At 41.3% G+C, this 19,489-nt stretch overlaps 1 protein-coding gene across 2 annotated transcripts in view; it reads left to right on the top strand.

Moving 5' to 3' along the window:
* Positions 1–13,672, top strand: part of ZC3H14 (zinc finger CCCH-type containing 14) — a 37,296-nt gene extending 23,624 nt beyond the window's left edge. Inside the window, exons 8-15 of one of the 2 annotated variants that reach the window (XM_019518683.1) lie at positions 1,438–1,512; positions 3,084–3,240; positions 5,882–6,105; positions 7,610–7,730; positions 8,915–9,051; positions 10,833–10,927; positions 11,990–12,096; positions 13,388–13,672. In XM_019518683.1, coding sequence (XP_019374228.1) covers positions 1,438–1,512; positions 3,084–3,240; positions 5,882–6,105; positions 7,610–7,730; positions 8,915–9,051; positions 10,833–10,927; positions 11,990–12,096; positions 13,388–13,394 — 923 coding nt within the window. In that variant the 3' untranslated portion in view covers positions 13,395–13,672. The remainder of the gene's footprint in view (positions 1–1,437; positions 1,513–3,083; positions 3,241–5,881; positions 6,106–7,609; positions 7,731–8,914; positions 9,052–10,832; positions 10,928–11,989; positions 12,097–13,387) is intronic. The other variant, XM_019518684.1, reaches the window with a different exon arrangement.
* The last annotated feature ends 5,817 nt before the right edge of the window (positions 13,673–19,489 follow it).

The following is a 19,489-nucleotide window of genomic DNA, read 5'->3' as shown; positions in this document are numbered from 1 at the left end:
AGTCACTTAACATAGGCATGTTTGAAGATATTACTTGTCTTTTAATATCATACAGCTGAATTCCTTGAATATAAACTGTGTATACAAATATCTGGCCAATGTTGTACCTACAAACTGGTGTTCTTTAGTACTGGTCTTGCCTACTAGAGTTCATTGTTTGTTCTGTATGCTCAGTTAGCCTCAATCTTACAAATACACATTGTCTTAGGTTGTCCTTTCATGATGATAAATCCTGCAGGTATTTGAAGGGCTGTTCTCTTGTTCGATAGAAACATTTTTGAGGAAATGTCTTTGAAAAACTATTTTCGTTGTGACTTGGCTATAAACTAATGGTTCCCAAACAGAAGTTTGTGAACGTTGGTGGCCTGAGAAGCCATAATCAACAGTCTAATGATCATGCCCTTATTTAGACTGCTTACTTTTTAATTAAAAGCTTGTTGATAAGGTGCCCCATAGTCCTTGAGAAATACTTGGTCATATGCATAACAGTGGTGGGTTGTAGCACGTGTTCCAATGAGAAATGTTCAGAGAAATTCATTCTTTGTTTTTTAAAGGAGATACCAGACTTAGAATTTATTTATTCATATTAAACATGTAGAATAAGTTAAAACATTACATGGACTTGAGTGGGATGGCCGTCAGATTAGCTACATTTTATTGCATAAAGTGGTGACCGTTTTGCATTAGAATAATGTAATTGCTGTTTTTTTAATGCCTTTGCTTTTTGTTTAGTTGTATTTTCTCTAGTATTTTATGCAGGCAGAATATTTCAGCATTAGAATCAGTTGGAATAATATACAGTAATACATAGTAAATAACTTTTCTGGTTTAGTTTAGTTTATAAAAATGCATCAGTGTGTGAGTCTTTGTCTGTGTATGTTACTGCGCGCATCATGTTTCCTTAAAATGTGTAGATGGAGACTGGTGGAATAGTTTTTCCAGGTCCTAACAACATATCTAATGCAGAAAACTGCTAAGCTAATTCATCTAGTAGTTTTAATGTCACCATAAATTAACCTTTCTTTGAGTTAGTTCCCTGCCTTCAAGCATGCACATGCTCTTAATCCATCTAAAACCTGGAGGAAGGAAGGTGCTGACAGATTTGGTCTTTCTTGTACTGTTTCTGCCTGAATATGCTGCATCTACAAACACGTTCTAAAGCCCGGGACAACAGTGAGAGAGACTGTAAAAGCGTTCAAGCAGTCTTTCAGTAGCTGGATATTGCCATGATCCTATCCTGTTGCAGGACATTTCTTACAGCTTTTGAAAAATTTGAGACAGAACACAAAAATTGCAGGAAAGCAAACATGTTCCTCTGTTAGATGTTATATATTTTAAGACTGGAAAGAATTAGCACCTGCTTTGGTGTTCTCATTCACCCTGTAGGTTTAATTTTGCCATGCAATACAATGTGCTTCTAATTTCTGTTTTCTTTAGAAACTGAACAAAAGCAGCTGTTTTCTCGGCTCCAGATTGACCCTTATGTTGAAGAAACTTTGCAGATGGCTCAAGGTCCAAAGTCTTTTCTTTTATAAAAAGTTTCTACCATGTGTTACTTTTTACTTTGCCACAAATGGGTCAAAATAGTTTTCCCTTTCAGTTAGTTATACAGGCATACCTCGTTTTATTGCGCTTCGCTTTATTGCGCTTCACAGATACTGCGTTTTTTAAAAATTGAAGGTTTGTGGCAACCTTCACTGTTGTCTTATTTTAAGAAATTGCCACAGCCACCCCAACCTTCAGCAACCACCACCCTGATCAGTCAGCAGCCATCAACATCGAGGAAAGACCCTCCACCAGCAAAAAGATTACGACTCGCTGAAGGCTCAGATGATGGTTAGCATTTTTTAGCAATAAAGTATTTTTTAATTAAGGTATGAACATTGTTTTTTTAGACATAATGCTATTGCACACTTAATAGACTACAGTATAGTGTAAACATAACTTTTATATGCACTGGGAAACCAAAAAATTTGTGTGACTTGCTTTATTACAGTGGTCTGGAACCGAACCCGCAATATCTCCGAGGTATGCCTGTATACTGATTTATAATATTTTTTGGTTTGTAGAGCTTATGAAGTGAAGTCCCTCTGTCAATAAGTGCCAAAATCTGAGGTATTGGCATATGAATTCTCCCCAGCGCCCACCCCAGTAACAAGGTGTTGGTCAGGCTCAGGCTGGAAACAGACGTCTTTGGTAGAGCGCTATCATCTGTGCTGTGATATGTTGTGGCACAACTCATTGCATTCCAGAGACGTCTACAGATGTCCCCAATGCCACCCCCCAATTTGGGGCACATCTGCAAGTGGGGGAAGCCCCTGCTTATAGAATTGCCCCTCGTGTTGGGGAATGGGAAAACTTTCCATGGGTGTCCTTCCACACCTGCAGGTGCACATGGGGAAATTCCTCTTCAGAGGAAACTCCCTGTGGGAGTTTGAGGGACCCAATCCTGACTGAGCCTTAAAACCGGGCTTTTCCCTGCCTAGCCAGACCTGCCCCTTTGCGGTTGTGGGGGACAGGTCTGGGTAAGTGGGGAACCTTTACTTCCATACTTGGAGAAGCACCCCAAAATTCCCTGGGGTGCCTCTGTCAGCGGGAAAAACAGGCAGGTGGCCCAGGGGCTTGAGGGGCCCTCAGGATCCCAGAGCACCTGCCTGGGGTGGTGGGAGAGTACAAGCAGCTCAGGCTGCTGCACTCTCCTGCCACAGAGGTAATAGACATTCATTGCAATAATGTGGCAGAGTCTGTTACTGTCTTTTAAGCCACTGATATTCTTTTGAAGTGGTGGGACAAAGGATATCAATGTCTGTTTCCTCACTATTTGTGTCGCCATAAAAATGTTTTTGGTGGCACAGATGAGACATTAGGCCATATCTGTTTCTACCCTCAGTGTTGCAGTAGTGTCAGCTGATATAATCAGTGTTTGGTGATGTAAGTAAGGAAGTAAAATGATTTTTCTATCAATAACTGTTAGAAAGAGTTGAAAACAAGAAATTGCTAGTTGGTCAGCCTTTGCTAAGTATATATTCAAAAACAAATAGTTGAACAATGGAGTACAATAAAGTGATTTTTGCCTTACCCAGGTTATTATGATGTGGAGTCTGTGGTCCACACAGACACTAGATCGTTTATTCTGAAGAAGCCGAAGCTGTCTGAGGAAGTAATGCCACAGAACCCGGAACTGGGGAAAAGGGCTGCAGAAGCCATGCAGGCACTGTCAGGACGTCTCATACAGACACGGTAAAATGTCATTTCTTTAAATGCAAGTAAAGGGTTAGAGGCCCAAATGTATATATGCTAAGCCATCCTCTGGTAATACATTTTTTCCATCTAGTGTGTTGATTTAACTATAATGGGATTCACAATTAGAGCAGCAATTAAGTATGTTTCTTGGTTTTTGTATGTTGCAAAAGTCCAGTTAGGGTTGCCAAAAATATATGGGCAAATGTGCTGGCAGTATAGAAGGAAGGGATACAATCTGACATGGATTTCTTTTAGGGTGAAGATAGATTCCAGGCTTGAATGTAGCTTGAGCAGGTCATTGGAACTGAGTAGCTTGCAAGTATGCGACTGTTGGCCTACTTGTACTGTCCTTTTTATATTTGTACTTGTTATGTTCCGCTATGTTAGCAGGAAGATGCATGTGCTGATAAGAAATTTAGTTTATTTAACTCTTGTACTAGTTTTATTTATTCTTAGCCTGTCAGACATCACTAACAAAGTAATTCTAGTTGTATCGATAACCTCTTGCTTGCCATCATTTTAAACAATAGTTAAGCAAAGAGTTGGTGGCAAACAAGGTTGATTTTTTTTTTTTTGATGGTGGAGAGAGCAGTTGTGTCCTGATTAGGATTTCCTGGGAGCGTAGGTAAAAATTTTGCTGCTATTACTGTTGAATCATTGCCCAGGAGCAAGCAAATGGCTCATTAAGGGAGTAGGGTGTGCAGGGAGGGAAACTAAGTTAGCAGAATTGGCCTTTAAAGAATTTGACCAAGGGGAAGTGTGGGGCTTGGGACAACTGAGAACGGTCCATATTAGTGAGTCCTTTTCATTAGCTTAACTCAGTGACCAGTGGCAATAATGCTTTTATGTAATCTTACTGCTAAGTAACTCCCACCAGTGAGGGTGGTGGGGAGGGTGTACACACACCCTCCAGCATCTTAAATATGGTCTCATTGAACTACAAACCACTTTTGTGGAAGTAAGTTGCCCTGTGTTGAGTGGTATTTAGCATACTCCTTTGACCCCTTCACTGCTACTCTATTTTTTGTTTAGCATCCTCAGAAAACTTCTGATATTTCAACCCCTTGAGCAACTGCAAACAGCCTCTGTTTAAAGAGAAACCATTTTCCACATTTTCCTGCTCTGAGAACGGAATTTGCCCATCAAAATTTCACTGACTCGAGGCCCAAATGGGCATGATTCAGTTCAGCACTAGTGACATAGTGAGGGTCCCAATAACTCAGTGGTCTCCAAAGTGGGGTGTGCAAGACAATCCATTGGGGTGTGGGGAGAAAATATTAGAACCTCTATTTCTATTTATTTTTTATCTAAAAAAATAAGAAAGAAATTAAGCTTTACTAATATTTAATATACGGATTGACACTGGTGTCCTCACTCGGTCCATATGTTAGACGGTCACGTGTCACGTATGGTACACGAGGTATCCTGAGGGAAGAGCGGGAGTTTCACAATGCGGAGGTACAGTAGTACAGTGTACAATGGTCTCCAAACTTTCTACAGTGTTACACTGAGTAGTACATGTATATAATTTATAAATAAATAAATATACATATATTGGAGGTGCGTGCTCAAAATTTTTTTACTGATAGAGTTGCGCGATCAAAAAAATTTGGAGACCACTGCAATAACTTGTGGCCCCCCCAGGGCTTACAGTTACTCCTTTATATCAGCAGTATGAGTTGAGCCATCCCACCTAGGGGGCCCCAGCTTTGACTTCTGTCATGAAAGAGTCAACTTATTGGGCCTTAAGCTGGTAATGGTTTTTATGCATTTAAAAAATGTCTGTTTTTGGAGGTGTGTGTTAAACTTTAGTTGTTTTTCCCTCTGTAACATATGTAGGCCAGAGCTGTATCAGCACTTGTTTGGGATAGCTGCTGAATGCACTTGTGCCTTTTCAGCTTGTGTAATGCAGACACCCCAAACTCATGCTTGTAAAATCTTTAAAATGTATCAGGATAGATGTTTGGACCTGTCTGTGTGGGGACAAGTACACATGCATTGGATACTTTTTTTCCAAGCATACAGTTTACTTTTATGCCTCAAACTTGATTTCTCTTGAACAGCTTAATTCAGTGGTTTTCAACCTTTTTTAATAAGTGTACCCCTGGCGGCTGGACCGCGGGGAGGGGGGAATGGTGCATGGCTGGACGTGGGAGGGGCGGGATCTGGCTCACGATCAGACACGGAGTGGTGGCAGTGCAGAGTGGTGGGTGGCGGTGCCCCATCTCCGCCTGCACATACCCCCTAGGGCCTTCCCAAGTACCCCCTGGCTTAATTGACAACCCCTGGTTTAATTGTAACCCTTTGGTAAGTTTTGCATAAATGCTTCTCTGATCAGTCCACTGAGTCAGAGTGCACCATTGTGAAGCTTACCACTGTGGTGCAATTGCCTGCTCTACACTGTGGCAAAAACCAGTTCTAGCTGGGTTTCAGTGAGACCTCAAGCAACACTGAAATTTGAGGCTAATTATTATTGGTAGAGAAGTTCAGTTCCAGTGAGTGAAAAGGCTCCTCGTGCTTAACTTTCAATCTCTGGATTCATTGGTAGAGCTCTGTATCAGTACAGCTTGCTTCACTTGAACTTCTTTTCACTTACAATGGTTGTGATTAGTACATTGTGTTCTCTTTTGTCTGGTAGAGAACAGCCTGCACAGCCAGAAAAGCCTCCTAGTCCCAAGTTCATAGTGACACTGGATGGTGTCCCCAGCCCACCAGGGTACGTGTCTGATCAGGAGGAGGAAGAGCTGTGTATAACTGAAGGACTGAAACCAGTTACCCAACATTCAGTCACAAGCAAGGGATTAAAAATCCCTCGAGCACAGCAGATGCAAGTTGTAACCAGACAGCTGGGGAGCCCTGAAGGTAATTATTCTAGCCAGTGGGACCTTTGTGCTAGGGTGGATGAGGGGCTACACTTGGGAGAACACTTAGGTTGGTTTATTTATTTATTTTAGTCTTAAACATCACTGCTTTCACCTGTTTTAATACTCAGTATCTCATTGATATAACAGTGAGAGTCCCCTTAGATAAGTGAAATATTGCAGGAGGTTAAAGGTGATATAACCTTAGTGCTATTTAACTTGGTGAACCAGTTTCACATCGGGAATTCTGCTCCACACAGTTTAATACCCTGGTAAAATGTGTTTGTTATTTCCACAATTCCCTGGATTTCCAATTGCCTCATTACACTGTTTGATCCAGGAGTGTTTTAGTTCCATGTAGAAGAGCAGGAGATTCTGAGATGCACCTTTTTACTCAACTTACCTTGAACCTCTGGAAATGTATCAGTTTGGTTATTAACTGTAATCTTTCAAATCAGGTTTGCCCAAAGCTCTTTTTCACTATAGCCTACATATCTATATCACTTCAACTATAATTTGATGATTCAGGATGAAGGGCTAGAGTGCCATTTCCTTCCCAATTGCTTCATCAATCAATGCAGAGATTTTAAGAATAGTCTAAGGAGCAAGCCACAGTAAGGTAAACAGAAAGGCTGAGATCCTCAGAGGTATTGAGATCTTGATTTCAGTGGGAAGCAGACACCCAGGTTGCTTATTCGTGTGCTTTGGGAGGTGGGGGAGGAGCACTTTAATTATTGTGGCTCCAAGAACCGTTCTAATTAAAGCACCTGGAGCATCATGTGTATCAGTGTCCCTGCACTGAAAAATGGCATTGGGGGGCGCTTTAACTAAAGCTCATCAAACAAGCTTTAGTTAAAGCGCCTCCACTGCCATTTTTCAGTGTTAGGACACTGAATACGCGTGATGCTGGAATCTGCTGGAGAGTGGTAATTACCACACTCCAACAGACTCAATTAATCAAGTCCACTCTGATGCACTGTAATTACAGCACATCAGAGCAGCCTTAGTGCACGTGTATAGGTGCCCCCAAATATCTTATAAGGATGCAGGCCCAATCACTAATGTACAGGAACTGCTAGAAAGTAAGGGCATAAAAGTGAGGACTTCTAACTCAACAGATCAGGCCTCAGAGTAATAAGGATTCCTATTGCTTACCAGCTTAGTGTCAGAAATAACTTTTTTATGCTTCTTTTGCATAATGGCTTTGGCTCTGAAAGACTGTCCCGGAGAAGTGGAGCAGCGTTGTGTAAACTCATGCTTCAGCAAGACAGTTAACTAAGTCTGAACTGAAGAGGAAGGGAGGACCCAGATTAATGTTCACATCTGAGGTTCGGCTTACAAAGTGGGCAGAAAATAAATCTGAATTCATTTGTAGTCTGAGTGATTTCCATTTTTGTCTGACATCAACCCTGTGCTGGGCATGTGCTGCATATAAGGTGATCTGCTTCATATACGGTATTGCGCACGCAGTAGGAAATGTCCCTTTGTATTTTTCCCTTCTACAGTGGAGATAGAGCAAATGAGTGTGCCACAGAAACAGGAGAAGGTGCTTGAGCGTTGCAAGTACTGGCCTGCTTGTAAGAACGGAGATGAATGTGCATACCATCACCCCACGCTGCCGTGCAAGTGAGTAAAAAAGCTTCTCTCCCTGAGTTCTCATCTTCTCTGCCCTTATGCATTCCAGATATTGCTTCAGATATTTCACCTTCTTTATTAGAAGAACATGGTTCAAGCCAGTGTAAAGCCGGTCATTTGAGGACTAAGCTAAGCCCCCTCCCCTTCTTTTTTCCACTGATTGTTGGGAAGTAGTGAGTTTTCTCATCAGTGGGATCACAGCTGTGCTGTTCAGGGGAGGAAAGGAGTACTTCTCAGTGAGGGGCCACAAGAGACTTGAACACAAAAGCGAAGAGCCTGGTTATGCAGATCTTTAAAAAACAAGGCCTGTGGATGTCGTTATGCCATTGACTTCTTTTGAGTAGGCGGTGGCTGTCCAAGATAATGTTTTCTTGCCACTGTCATCCTAGCAGGTGGGTGAGCATTTAGCTGAACCAGGGAGTGGAGGAGCCTACTGCTTTAGTGTGAGTTCATTATCAGGTTTGGCCTCCATCAGTCGTGGTTTGATCTCACTCAAGAAGGTCATTTTAAATTATATCCTTAGAACACAAATCAAAAGCTTGAACTCTCACCTTTTTCCAGGCAGATGAGCTGTATGCACTTGTCTGTATGCAGTCATTACTGTGCAGTAGGCTGGAGGGTGTATTTATGTGCACCAGTTATTCTATGCTATCTCCCCCTGTGCACAGTAAGCACAGGGAAAATGACTGCACTTACTTTACACTGAAGGCCAGGTTCTCTTCCACCTTTCACATATAGTAGGGGAATTAGGTGCCTAAGTGCAGTTCTATTCCACCTCACCCAAATCCCAGAAAAACTGAGTGCAGAAGGTGGGTGGGTTCTCCTCCTCCTCACTGCTTTGTTGTGAGTGACTTGGTCTTAAAATGACAATGTGTTACAGCAGTAGATGCATTAATGGATTTTCAGAACTTGGACAGGCTGAAATAGACTCCCAATTGGAGGCATAATTGGTGCAGAATGTGGTTCTGAAAGCATCAGAGTAGCTAGCACGGAGTAGCTAGTGTGGTACAAGTGGACCCTGTGGCTTATTTGGCAGAAACTGCCCCATGTAGACAAGCTCTGGGTGCTGGCACAGACCATCTCTCACCCTAGGAACTGTTCTGCTTCAGGAGGGGGTGTGCAGGAGCTGCTCTGTGGACAATGCCTAAAATAATTGGTTTGTTTTTTTCCCTAAGAGTCTTTCCCAATTGCAAATTTGCTGACAAATGCCTGTTTATCCACCCAAACTGTAAATACGATGCCAAGTGCACCAAGCCAGACTGCCCCTACACCCATGCCAGCCGACGCACCCCATTGCCACCTCCAAAACCAGGTGAGCAGGTTTTACTACAACCATGGGAATTTCATTGAGTAGGGGAGAGATGGTGCATAGAGGGCTGGGAGCTTCCCTAGCAAAATCTGATTTGGTGAATCCAGGTGGGGCACAGTATGTGCTAGATTAGACAGTTTTGACTTTATTACCCACTTGGCACTGGGACCAAATGATGTCAGAAAGACAAGGAACAATGTCAGCCAGGCCACTGTCACTGTTGTGTTGGTTGTGTTGCCCTTGGTTGCAGGAAGCTGAGTTGTGTGTGGCCAAGTTGATGGCTCAAGCACTTGTCATAGCTCAAATAAAGCAGCAGCTATACAAGAGCAACACATCTAAGCTTGGCCCAGGTTGGATGTGCAGTGGAACAGGGACTCTCTCGACACAAACTGCAGACTTACATTTCCAGAAGCTGGCTTGGCCACCAAATTCTACGTGCTTGCCATCTGATGGATCTTTTACTCCAGAAATCATAGCAACTCACTTTCTGGAGTGAAACAGCTTATTGGAAATTTGGTTAGTCTCAGCCCACAAAAGCTTGTGCTATACAGAAATTTACTTTAATTAGTCTGTAAAATACAAATCTACCCTGCCTTCTACTAGAATTACTTAGGTTGATGATCCTTTAAGTCACATCCCAAAGACTGCACCTCCACTAGTATGGTGCCTCCTGCTGTCCTACAGAGATGTCAGGACAGAGTCCAGTATACTGATCGGCAGCATGACGCCATTTCCCAGCAGTCCTAAGTGTTTGTGGGATAGATCCCACCCACCGTCTAAATGCAGTCTTTGGGTCATTCTGCCTAAATTCCAGTGCAGAGTTGGAAAGAGTACTTGGCACCTTCTGTACAGATGCACTGAAGAGCTTTTTCATGTGGCTACATCATTGTCTTGTTCCATCCCAATTTTTGTGGTACTTTAGTGCACCGTAGAAAAGTAGGGCTAGCAGGGGCCAAAAGTAGGGCTAGAAGGGTGGTCAGGGTCATCTAGGAGACCAGCTTTTTTTGGCAGGTATGCCACAGACTAGTCCCACAATCTCCTTAAATGCCATTCCTATCCCCTTCTTCTGCTGCTCTGCTTTCTGCTCAATATTCAGTGTTCCCTATCTAATTGCTTGCTCTGCTTTCAACTCCCTGCCCTATGTACCCAGCTTGATATCTTCTCCCTTCTGCTTCCTGCCCTATCTTCTGTCTGTCCCTTCCTTGTTCTGTCACAGGCCACATGCAAAGGCTGGCTCTGCCACTTATGGTACTCTGTTGCAGGTTGGCCCTCCATGATCTAGTCCAACCCCTTACTCAAGGCAGGATCATCCCTGTCTGAATCATCTTAGATTAGTAATTCTCAACCTTTTCAGACTCGGGCACCCCCTTGGAAAATACCAGGTCTTAGCTTTCACTTGTGTTTTTTGACTGGAAAAATACTAGAGCAATTCTTCTTTTGCAAAAAACTCAAGGAAATTCTGACCACAACAGGTCAGGATGTTTTTGACACTGGAGTCCTATTCAAAATCTTCCGGTTTATCATGCACACTTAATAGTGCTAATATTGTATAGCTCCCATGGCATCTTTAAAATGATCTTACATCATTTAAATCCCTGTCACAGATAACTGTCTGTTCTGCTCTTAAAAAACTTGGAAACAACTGTCACGTAAATCACCGAGCTATGATAAGGTTTAATTGTTTGAGATCCTCAGACCTAAGGGTGCTCAAAGTTCAAACTGTTAATTGATGGGAATGTGGAATCACTTTGACCCCTGCAGCATTTTTGTTTTTGTGTTACTAGCACCACTGCCGGCACTGCCTGTGTCCTCCAGCAGCCTGCTCTGCAAATTCTTCCCTGCTTGTAAGAAAATGGAATGTCCATTTTACCACCCCAGGGTAAGTGCCCCTCTTTGCTCCTCTTTTCCTTTGTAGTAGGATAGCTGAAATGTGTTATGTGGTTATGTGCTGTATTTACATACATTACTTTGAATTACTATTTTACTAATTATATTTTAATATCCATGAAGAACATTTTCATACTTTCAAGGGCCCCCAGTTACCGTATCCCCCCATTTCCCATATGTCACAGATTGTGATGCAGGTGGATGCTATTCAGTACATAAAATTAAAACCTGAAGGCCAAAATAAACCAAGCTGGAGATTCAAACTGTCCACTGGTAGAAACTCTAAACAAAGGTTAAAACTTTTTGAGATTGTCTGCAGCTTGTATCGTAGGGTGTCCACAGTGCATTTATAAAGTGCATTTCTGCATGCTCACGTAGAAAGTATGCTGGTGGCAGGGTCAAGACTGTGGGAGTTACTTTGCGTAAGTAATATACAGACCTTAGATATATTACCCAGCACCAAGTAGCTGAGGACAAAGGGCTTAGGTACATGGGAAAGTGAACCAGCAGTAGCTATCCCATGTGTGCTGACATGGCTAGAGCTGTAAGATGTAACACTGAGTGGAACACACCTTATTGTGGGGAGCAGTGCAGTACAGACATGCCCTAGTGCTATTTCACTAACCTGAATACACAGGTTGCCCAGGCTGCACCTTCTGAGATGCAAGCTTTCCTTGGTCTGAAATACTGGTCCCCTAAACTGGATGAACCCTATGCTACAGTTGATGCTGTCCCATGATACATACTTCCCAACTCTGTCCACCCCCCAGGTGTTAATCAAATCAGTAACTGTGTCTTTCAGTGCAGTTTATTCCAACGTATGTTTTCATGCTCATTATTTATGAAATACCTTGTGTATGTACAGGAAGTAGCACCTCTTCCACCATTGGGCTCTATTAACAATGTGATTCATTTGTCCAGTTATTAACCCATGATAGTATGTTAGATCATACAGTACTATGTACTTGTGCATCCAGTGTGCCAGGTTAGGTTGCTTGTGGATTTAGGAGACTAATTTCAGTCCTTTCTGAATGTCTCTAATCTGATTTGTTAGCATTGTAGATTTAACACGCAGTGTACAAGACCAGATTGTACGTTCTACCATCCAGCTGTTGCCGTACCTCCACGCCATGCCTTGAAGTGGACTCGAAGTCAAGCTAGGTGAGCTTAAGCAGCCTTTCCTCTGGTTAGTTTTAAGGCCCTGATCCCATAAATATTTATGCATGTGTGCAACTTTACTGACATAAGAGTCTGAATGATCAGGGCCTAAGACTGTTTGCAAGAAGCAGCTTCCCTAATATTTATTTAAAAATCCTATTATAGAACTGTGGTCTAAGTTTTAGAACTCTGTATTTTTTTTATTAAGTTATTTAAATATTTTTTCATTTAACATTAGAACAGTGATACTCAGCTTATCTGGCTGTTCTAGGGGGAAGAAGGGGACATACCAGATCAGGCTGTATTGTATCTTGATCAGTTCTGCCTTAGAACATGGAGGAACTAGAACTAGAACAGAGTTAACTGGATTCGTAACCTCCAAGTAGACCTTACTGTTCTCCACTTGAGCTGCAAACACCACATTTCTTCTTCCACCTTGTGTTATATAATAATGTAGACTCCTCTTACCCCTAGCTGTTAATTAGCCCTCATCTTAAACAATGAGATTTTTCTAATGTGGTGTGAACTGATGCATTAGTAACCATTTTTGGAAAATATTAATTACTTCTGAAAATATTAATAGGAGGAGAAATTTTACCTGTAAAACTTCTGTTGTAGAGAGAGAAATGAATTAAAAGAATGCAATATAAAATGGTCAGAATATACAGCTGACCTAGTTTGTGTTGAGAGGGTCATTGCTTGTGAGTTTCTGTTTCACTGTAAAGATTTAAGATCACCGTGAATATGTTTTTCTGCATGTTTTGCATATTCTGGTAGTAACAGCTTATTTGTTTGTTATTTTTTATCATATTTACATAACAGTTTCTACAAGTTACCAGCTTTATGCCAGAAAAACCTTTGTAAAAATCTCATTAAGAAAATCTGTACCTTTAACCTATTTCTCTTTATATTCCAGTTCCCGTAAAAGTAAATGCTTATGTAGAAGCAGGATTTACAGGTTTTGAAAACAAACTCTGAAAGCCAAAACTTCAAACTTAGGTGAATTGAAGTTTGACATCTAAGTGAATGGCCTAGTTTTCAGAAGTGTTCCAACAGAAGTTGAACCAGGCCTGTCCTGGAATAAAATGCCTAAACAGAGATTTAAGAGCTTAGATTTAGGTGTCAAATGCTGGCTTGCCTTAAAAACTCAAATCTTTGGAGCCTTTTTTTTTTTTTTTTTTTTTTACCTGAAAAGGAAGTTTTGCTGCTTTGACTTAACTGAATGGGATGGCGTAGCACTCCTCCCATCACCTTTCGTAAGTGGTTAATTGTGTGGGGTTTTTTTCCTCTCCAGTGAATAATTATGATACAACTTGTGGATAAAAGTTACCACCTTTGGACAGAGTGGAGAGGAACATTCACTAGAAGGAAAAGAGGATGCTACAGAACTTTACACAATATGAACTTTGAATATATATTGTTTTCATAAGACAAATTTGATTGCATATTTGAAATGTCTCTAATTTTTCCAAGTTTGTAAGTTTAATAGCTGGTTTTACATTTTTTTACACTGTAAAGAGAAAATGTCTGTGTAGGGAAAGGTTTTACTTTAAATTCCATTAAAAAGTTTCAAGGCACAGGTTGGTGATCTGCTGTTTGTTTGGCCCTGTTCTGTCATTACTCAAAGATCATATACTTAATCCATTTCTTAAAATAGAATCAACTTTTTACAGAGCTTGTTCCTCCAGCTTAGGTCACCATGATATTTTTTTGGGGTGGGTAATGGCCAGTGTTATCTCCAGATGCGTCTAAAGTTGAAGTGATAGGCAAGGGAAGCAGTGTTCTTAATTCTCTCATGCAGCCACTTCTGGCATGTGGGAAAGATGGAGGTGCTGATGAATATCCTATTCTGTAGGCAGGTTAATGCTTTCTAGTTTTTAAGCAAAAAGACACAGGCCGTTGCTAAATTGCCAGAGAGCAGGAGATGAGAACAAGAGTGAAAGCTGTCATTCATAAGCAGTTCTTTTTCAACATCCCAGGCAAAGGGATGAGTTATTCCACTGTTCTGAATTAAAGAGCAATCGAAATGGAAATCCAGGTTGAAAGTTCTGAACGCACAGCCATGGGCAAGCAAGAGGACATCATTTGGAATGACTCTTCCAGAAACCATTTTTCCACAGGCACCCAATCCCACTGAGTATACTCTTATCTCACTCTAGGGACCGTTTACAACTCACATGACAAAGATAGACTCCATTAGAATAATAACTCTAAACAGTTTAAAATCTGTAATTCACCCGCTGGAATGACAAAGTGTTAAACAGTAACATGAATGCACTTTTTTATTAAATCTTTTGTATCTTTTGGGGAATTACATTTTCACAAAAATATACAAAAGATATTTTATCTTTACAAATATTTACATTAGATACCAGAAAACAATGTTAAACATATATATAACTTAAATTTGACAACTATACTTCTGAATTCTGAAACTTAACACTCCAGGAAATTATTTTCAAATATATTTGTGAGATAAAGTACTTAAAGTTTAGCTCATATTCAAATTTTAAAAAAATCTTAATTTTTGCAAAATCTGACGTTTTAATTTATATATTTAAACAACATAGAAACTACAATGTTGCATGGTTACAGGGGTTACATGTTCATGGTGAAAAACAAAATGGGAGCACGCTTAAAACCATGATCCTTATTACAGTAATACATGATCATACACCTTTGGACTAGTTCAGAGTACATTTTTTTGGTTAAAGCAAGAGGGATTATCTGACAAACACTTCATAATAAAATGCAACAAATATAAAAAGACATCTGGGATCTGTGATTTTAAGCTTAAATAACTACAGTAAGATATTTTCCTAAAATGACCTGACAGCTGAGTGGAGGGGCATAGGATAGGATCTTTTCCCATAAGGAACAGTGCTGAAATACTCTTCTTTTTTCCCCCGAAATAAAGAGACTGCAAATGAAGTTATTGTTATACAGAATTTTAAAATATTTCCATTAGCTGCACTTTTCAGAAGTACATTTGTTAGCAGGAAGCTGTTTTAACCTTTTGAGTATGAGAGAAAAGAAAAGCATTATCATTGGTGGGGTAGCAGAACAGATTCATAATATCTTCACTACTGAATTTCGACAGCTTTGATGTTTTATCTCCAACTGTACAGTATTTAGCATAAGGCAATCTGCTCATACTCTTCACTAATAAAAATAGTGGTTAACCAAGCCACAAAGTTAAAAGGATATGTAGTTTCAGGCAGAGGGGAATGTTTTCTAATGTGTGCCACTTAGATTAATTTTATATTATTTTAAATGCCTACTGTGGTCTTGATTTTATTCTTATGTAAAACTTTACATAAGACGTACATTAACTTTCTTCACAAATTAATAAAGCAGCTTCTCCATTACGTAGCATAATATACTGTATACTCAGAAATTAACTAAAAAGTAGTTGAACAAAGCTCACAAGCACCGGCTGCTTCTTTGTTAAACTTACAGTAGCTACGCCAAGCCCGAAGAGCACAACAGGATGATAACTAATAGTAAGTAAAGGAAAATGACTAGAAATATGGAAAGCATTACCTGACAATACCAAAATTGCCACAAGAGTAGTAAACCAACTTTATCATGCAGTTTGTGCCAATGTTCATGCTTGGAGTTTATAAAATGCATTTAATATATTCCCAAAGAATTACATAATTGAGCATGTCCTGGGTACAGCAGATGTTTGAAAAAAGCACAGAATTATGGAAGTGCCACATGCAGCTCCAATGTTACAGGTGAGTAGTAAGCTTTAAGTCTTGCACTGAAAGCTGGGGATCAAGCATTTTATTCTGTATGAAGAATACACTATCATTCAAGATTGCAGCCCTTACTTTTGAATACAGAATGTTTTTTCTGAGAATCCAGAAGTCAATCCACAAACCAGTTTGAGCTCACCAGTTTTAAAGTGGACTATAACAATTGAAATGTTGTCTAGCAACTGTTTTATTTCAAATGACAGACTCTGCAAATTTCCTGTGTAATTCAAGCTTAATGACAGTCAGAGTCACAGAGAAGTAAGGCTGAAAGGGATCTTAAGAGGGTCCAACCCCCTGCCTAAGGCAGTATCATCTTTATCCAAACCACCCCATACAACCATAATCTAAACTGCATAAGTCTGCCCTCAACCTTGACACAACATAGACCTGCCACAGGTAGGTCACCCTAACCTGCCACAGGTAAAGCAGGGAAACCACAGCAGCCAATGTCCTGCTCCTATAAAATGTCAATATATACTCAAGAGGTTCCAGGTAGAGGCCCACGCCCCCTGCTTCAGAGGAAGGCAAAAACCCCATAGTCCATACCAGTCTGACCATGGGGTAAAATTCCTTCCTGACCCCAGATGTGGTGAGCGGGCAGACCCTGAGCAGGAGGCAAGACCCTCTAGCCTGGAACATCGGGCTTTGCTCTTAGCAGGTGCAGCAAACACCCAGTGCTTCTGGGAAGGCTTAAAAACATCTTGACATGTATAGCAGAAAAAGGGTGGGAGAAGGGGTAGGGCAGGGTGGGAGAAACCAGCAAAGCCCAGAAGCCTGGGAAATACCCATAGTAGAAAATCAGTATAGCTACATCTAGATCATCCCCAACCAGTGGCTGTCCAACCCCTTCTTGAACATCTCCACAACTTCCCTAGGCAGTCCAGTTTCACCATCTCACTGTGAAGACATTTTTCCTGATATATAATCTAAACTTACTTTGCTGCAACTTCAAGCCATTGGTCTATGTCCTCTCTGCAGCAAGAGGGAAAAGGTGCTTTTCCTGTTCTTTGTGGAAACCCCTCAGGTATTGGAAGACCACTATCATGTCCCTGCTTAAGTGCCTTTTTTGCAAGCTGGACATGCCTAAATCCTTCAGCTTCTCTTCATACAACTTGCCTTCCAAGCCTTTGATCCTCTTTGTTGCCTGCCTGTGTACCCTTTCTAACTTGTCCACATCTTTTTTAAAATGTGGAGCCCAGAACTGCACACTGCTCCAGATGAGGCGTAAATAGGGCCGAGTAGAGAGACACTGTCACCCTGGTGTCTGCACCCAATGGAGCCCAAAACCACATTAGCCTTTTGTGTGACTGCATCACACTGCAGACTTGTACCGAGTTTGTGGTCTACTAGGACTCCTCAAGTCCTTTTCCATATTGCCATCCATCAAAGTGTCTCCCATTTTGAATGCATGTTTTTGATTATTCCTCCTGAGGTGCAGCATATTGCATTTGTCTACACTGAACTTCATCCTGTTAGCTCCAGCCCAGTTTTCCAGTCTGTCAAGATCTTTCTGAATTGCATTTACATTTGGTTCACAATTCTTCCCAGTTTCATGTTGTCTGCAAACATGCTCAAGAAGCTTTCCATGCCAGCATCCAAACTGTTAATACACATGTTAAACAGAACAGACAGACCCCTGTGGGACTCCACTTGAAACCTAGCACTCTGCAGACCCATTAATAATTATTCTTTGCTTGTGGCTATTGAGCCAGTTATCTACCCACCTTGTAGTTTTATCCAGCCCACATTTTTCCAATTTATCTCATGCACTGACTACATTTGTTTAGACTCAACTTCTAGTTTTTGCCATTATTCTTAACTAAGTTTCTTCCTCAATGGGCTGACAACAGTGTTCTTCTACAGAAAATTCCAGGGAAAAGTGTCCTGGGAAAATGTCTCTTAAAATAGCCATGAATGAAATAGGGCATTTTTGCAAGTACATGTTCTTCATGAAATCGGCTGAAAAGGGTGTTCCTCACACACTACTGAAGAAGAAACTAAAGGAGAACATTCATCCTTAATTTTTGTTTAAAGAAAAGAGGTTAACAAGCAAAAGAGGGTAGGGGTAGGCTTCATAGAGGTGTGCAAAGGGAGTTGTGGGGTGAGGGGAAACTGGTATGTGGGTGCTTGTGGGGGAACATGGAGGTCACACACCGCATCACCCTTGACTGGTTGAGAGCCACTGCTCTAAGGGAACTGGCCACAACACTCCACCTGCGCTGCACTGCTCCAGCCTGAGAAACTGCAGAAGTGCACTGGTGAATCTAGGCCTAAAAATGAAAGGATGATACTATCCATCTTTACATCATGAAAAATATCCCATGGCAACATTTTTTGGGATTTCATAATGGTCTTTTATGAACATCTAAGCAATTTGGTAAAAACTCCCAGCTAATATCTACAATAACATGGAGGTACGACAGAAAATACGTATCAGTAATTTAAGTATAAAAGCACCATAACTGTCCCAGTGGATCCAAAAGCAAGCGTTATGAACCCAGGAAGTTCATGTAGGTTAAAAAAAGAAAAGAAAGAAAATGAGACTATACACCTACGGTACTAATAAATCTCAATTCTGTCCTCTAGTGACACTAAGAGGAAAAAAACTAAAGCATTTAAATCCCAGTTTAGGATGACATATGTGCTGTGTGTCACTGCAGTTCTACAGTGCTTGCATGGTATTTCTTCAGGGCCAAGTAAAAGTTTTTCAAGTGACTAACTAGATTTCCAAACTTGAACAGATTTGGATATTAGCAGTTTTAACCTATTTCCTGCATTCATAATGATTTTCTGGAGATAACTAAAGAACTAATGATTTTTTCCCCTTATGTTGCCGCTAAGTGCTCATAACTTTAATTCACATCTTAATATAATTTATGTTTGGGAATTTAAACAAGGACTAGTGTGTAAAGCCTCCTGAAAGGGGGAGACAGATCTTTTAAGATAGGGAGGTCAAGCTAACCTGGGCCCTGGGGGTGGCTCAGGACTATGGGGCTGCCCAGAGGCCAGATTTGGGTTTGACAGTGGCAGCGCAGGAGTTAACGTAGCTGTCACGTGCCCCCACCCTGCTGCTGCCATATTCCAACTGGGACTCCGCAGCTGAGAGTTTGGCCCTCTAGGAGCCCTGAAGACTGACTGAAATGGCTCTATGGTCTCAGTCTTTGATAGCTCTGTATGAGAAGATGGTGATCATCTGTCCTAGGGAAGTTGAGGACAACCATTTTTTGGAGGAGGAAGTGGCACATGAGCTTGTGTTGCTGAAGAGCTGGTCAGCAATACAGCTCGGAGTTACAGGACTCCAGTAGTTAACATCGCTCTACTCCACCCCAGGACAGAGCTGGGCAAAAGTGGTGAGGAGGAAGGGGGATCTCTGCCATGCCCATTGGTGCTGCGTAGAGAGGGGATAATCCCTTCTCTGAGTCAAGGAGGCCTCTTAGCTCTGGACAAAGAGCACATGGTGTCCTCAAGAGCAGAGCCAGGCACATGGGGCAGATTTCTCCACCAAGGAGCCAGGCAGCCTGGCAAGTCCCTTTCCCCATGCTAGACAAAGTCCAGGGTGGTGCAAAAATCCTTCCCCTGAGCCAAGCAAGTGACACACAAAGAAAATCCCTCCATGAGCAAAGCAGTGTGGGGGG

Source organism: Gavialis gangeticus, unplaced genomic scaffold (genome assembly GCF_001723915.1).
Source record: "Gavialis gangeticus isolate Ggan-Ray unplaced genomic scaffold, GavGan_comp1, whole genome shotgun sequence".
NCBI classification, from domain to species: domain Eukaryota; kingdom Metazoa; phylum Chordata; order Crocodylia; family Gavialidae; genus Gavialis; species Gavialis gangeticus.
This window is presented reverse-complemented; position numbering and strand designations above follow the sequence as displayed.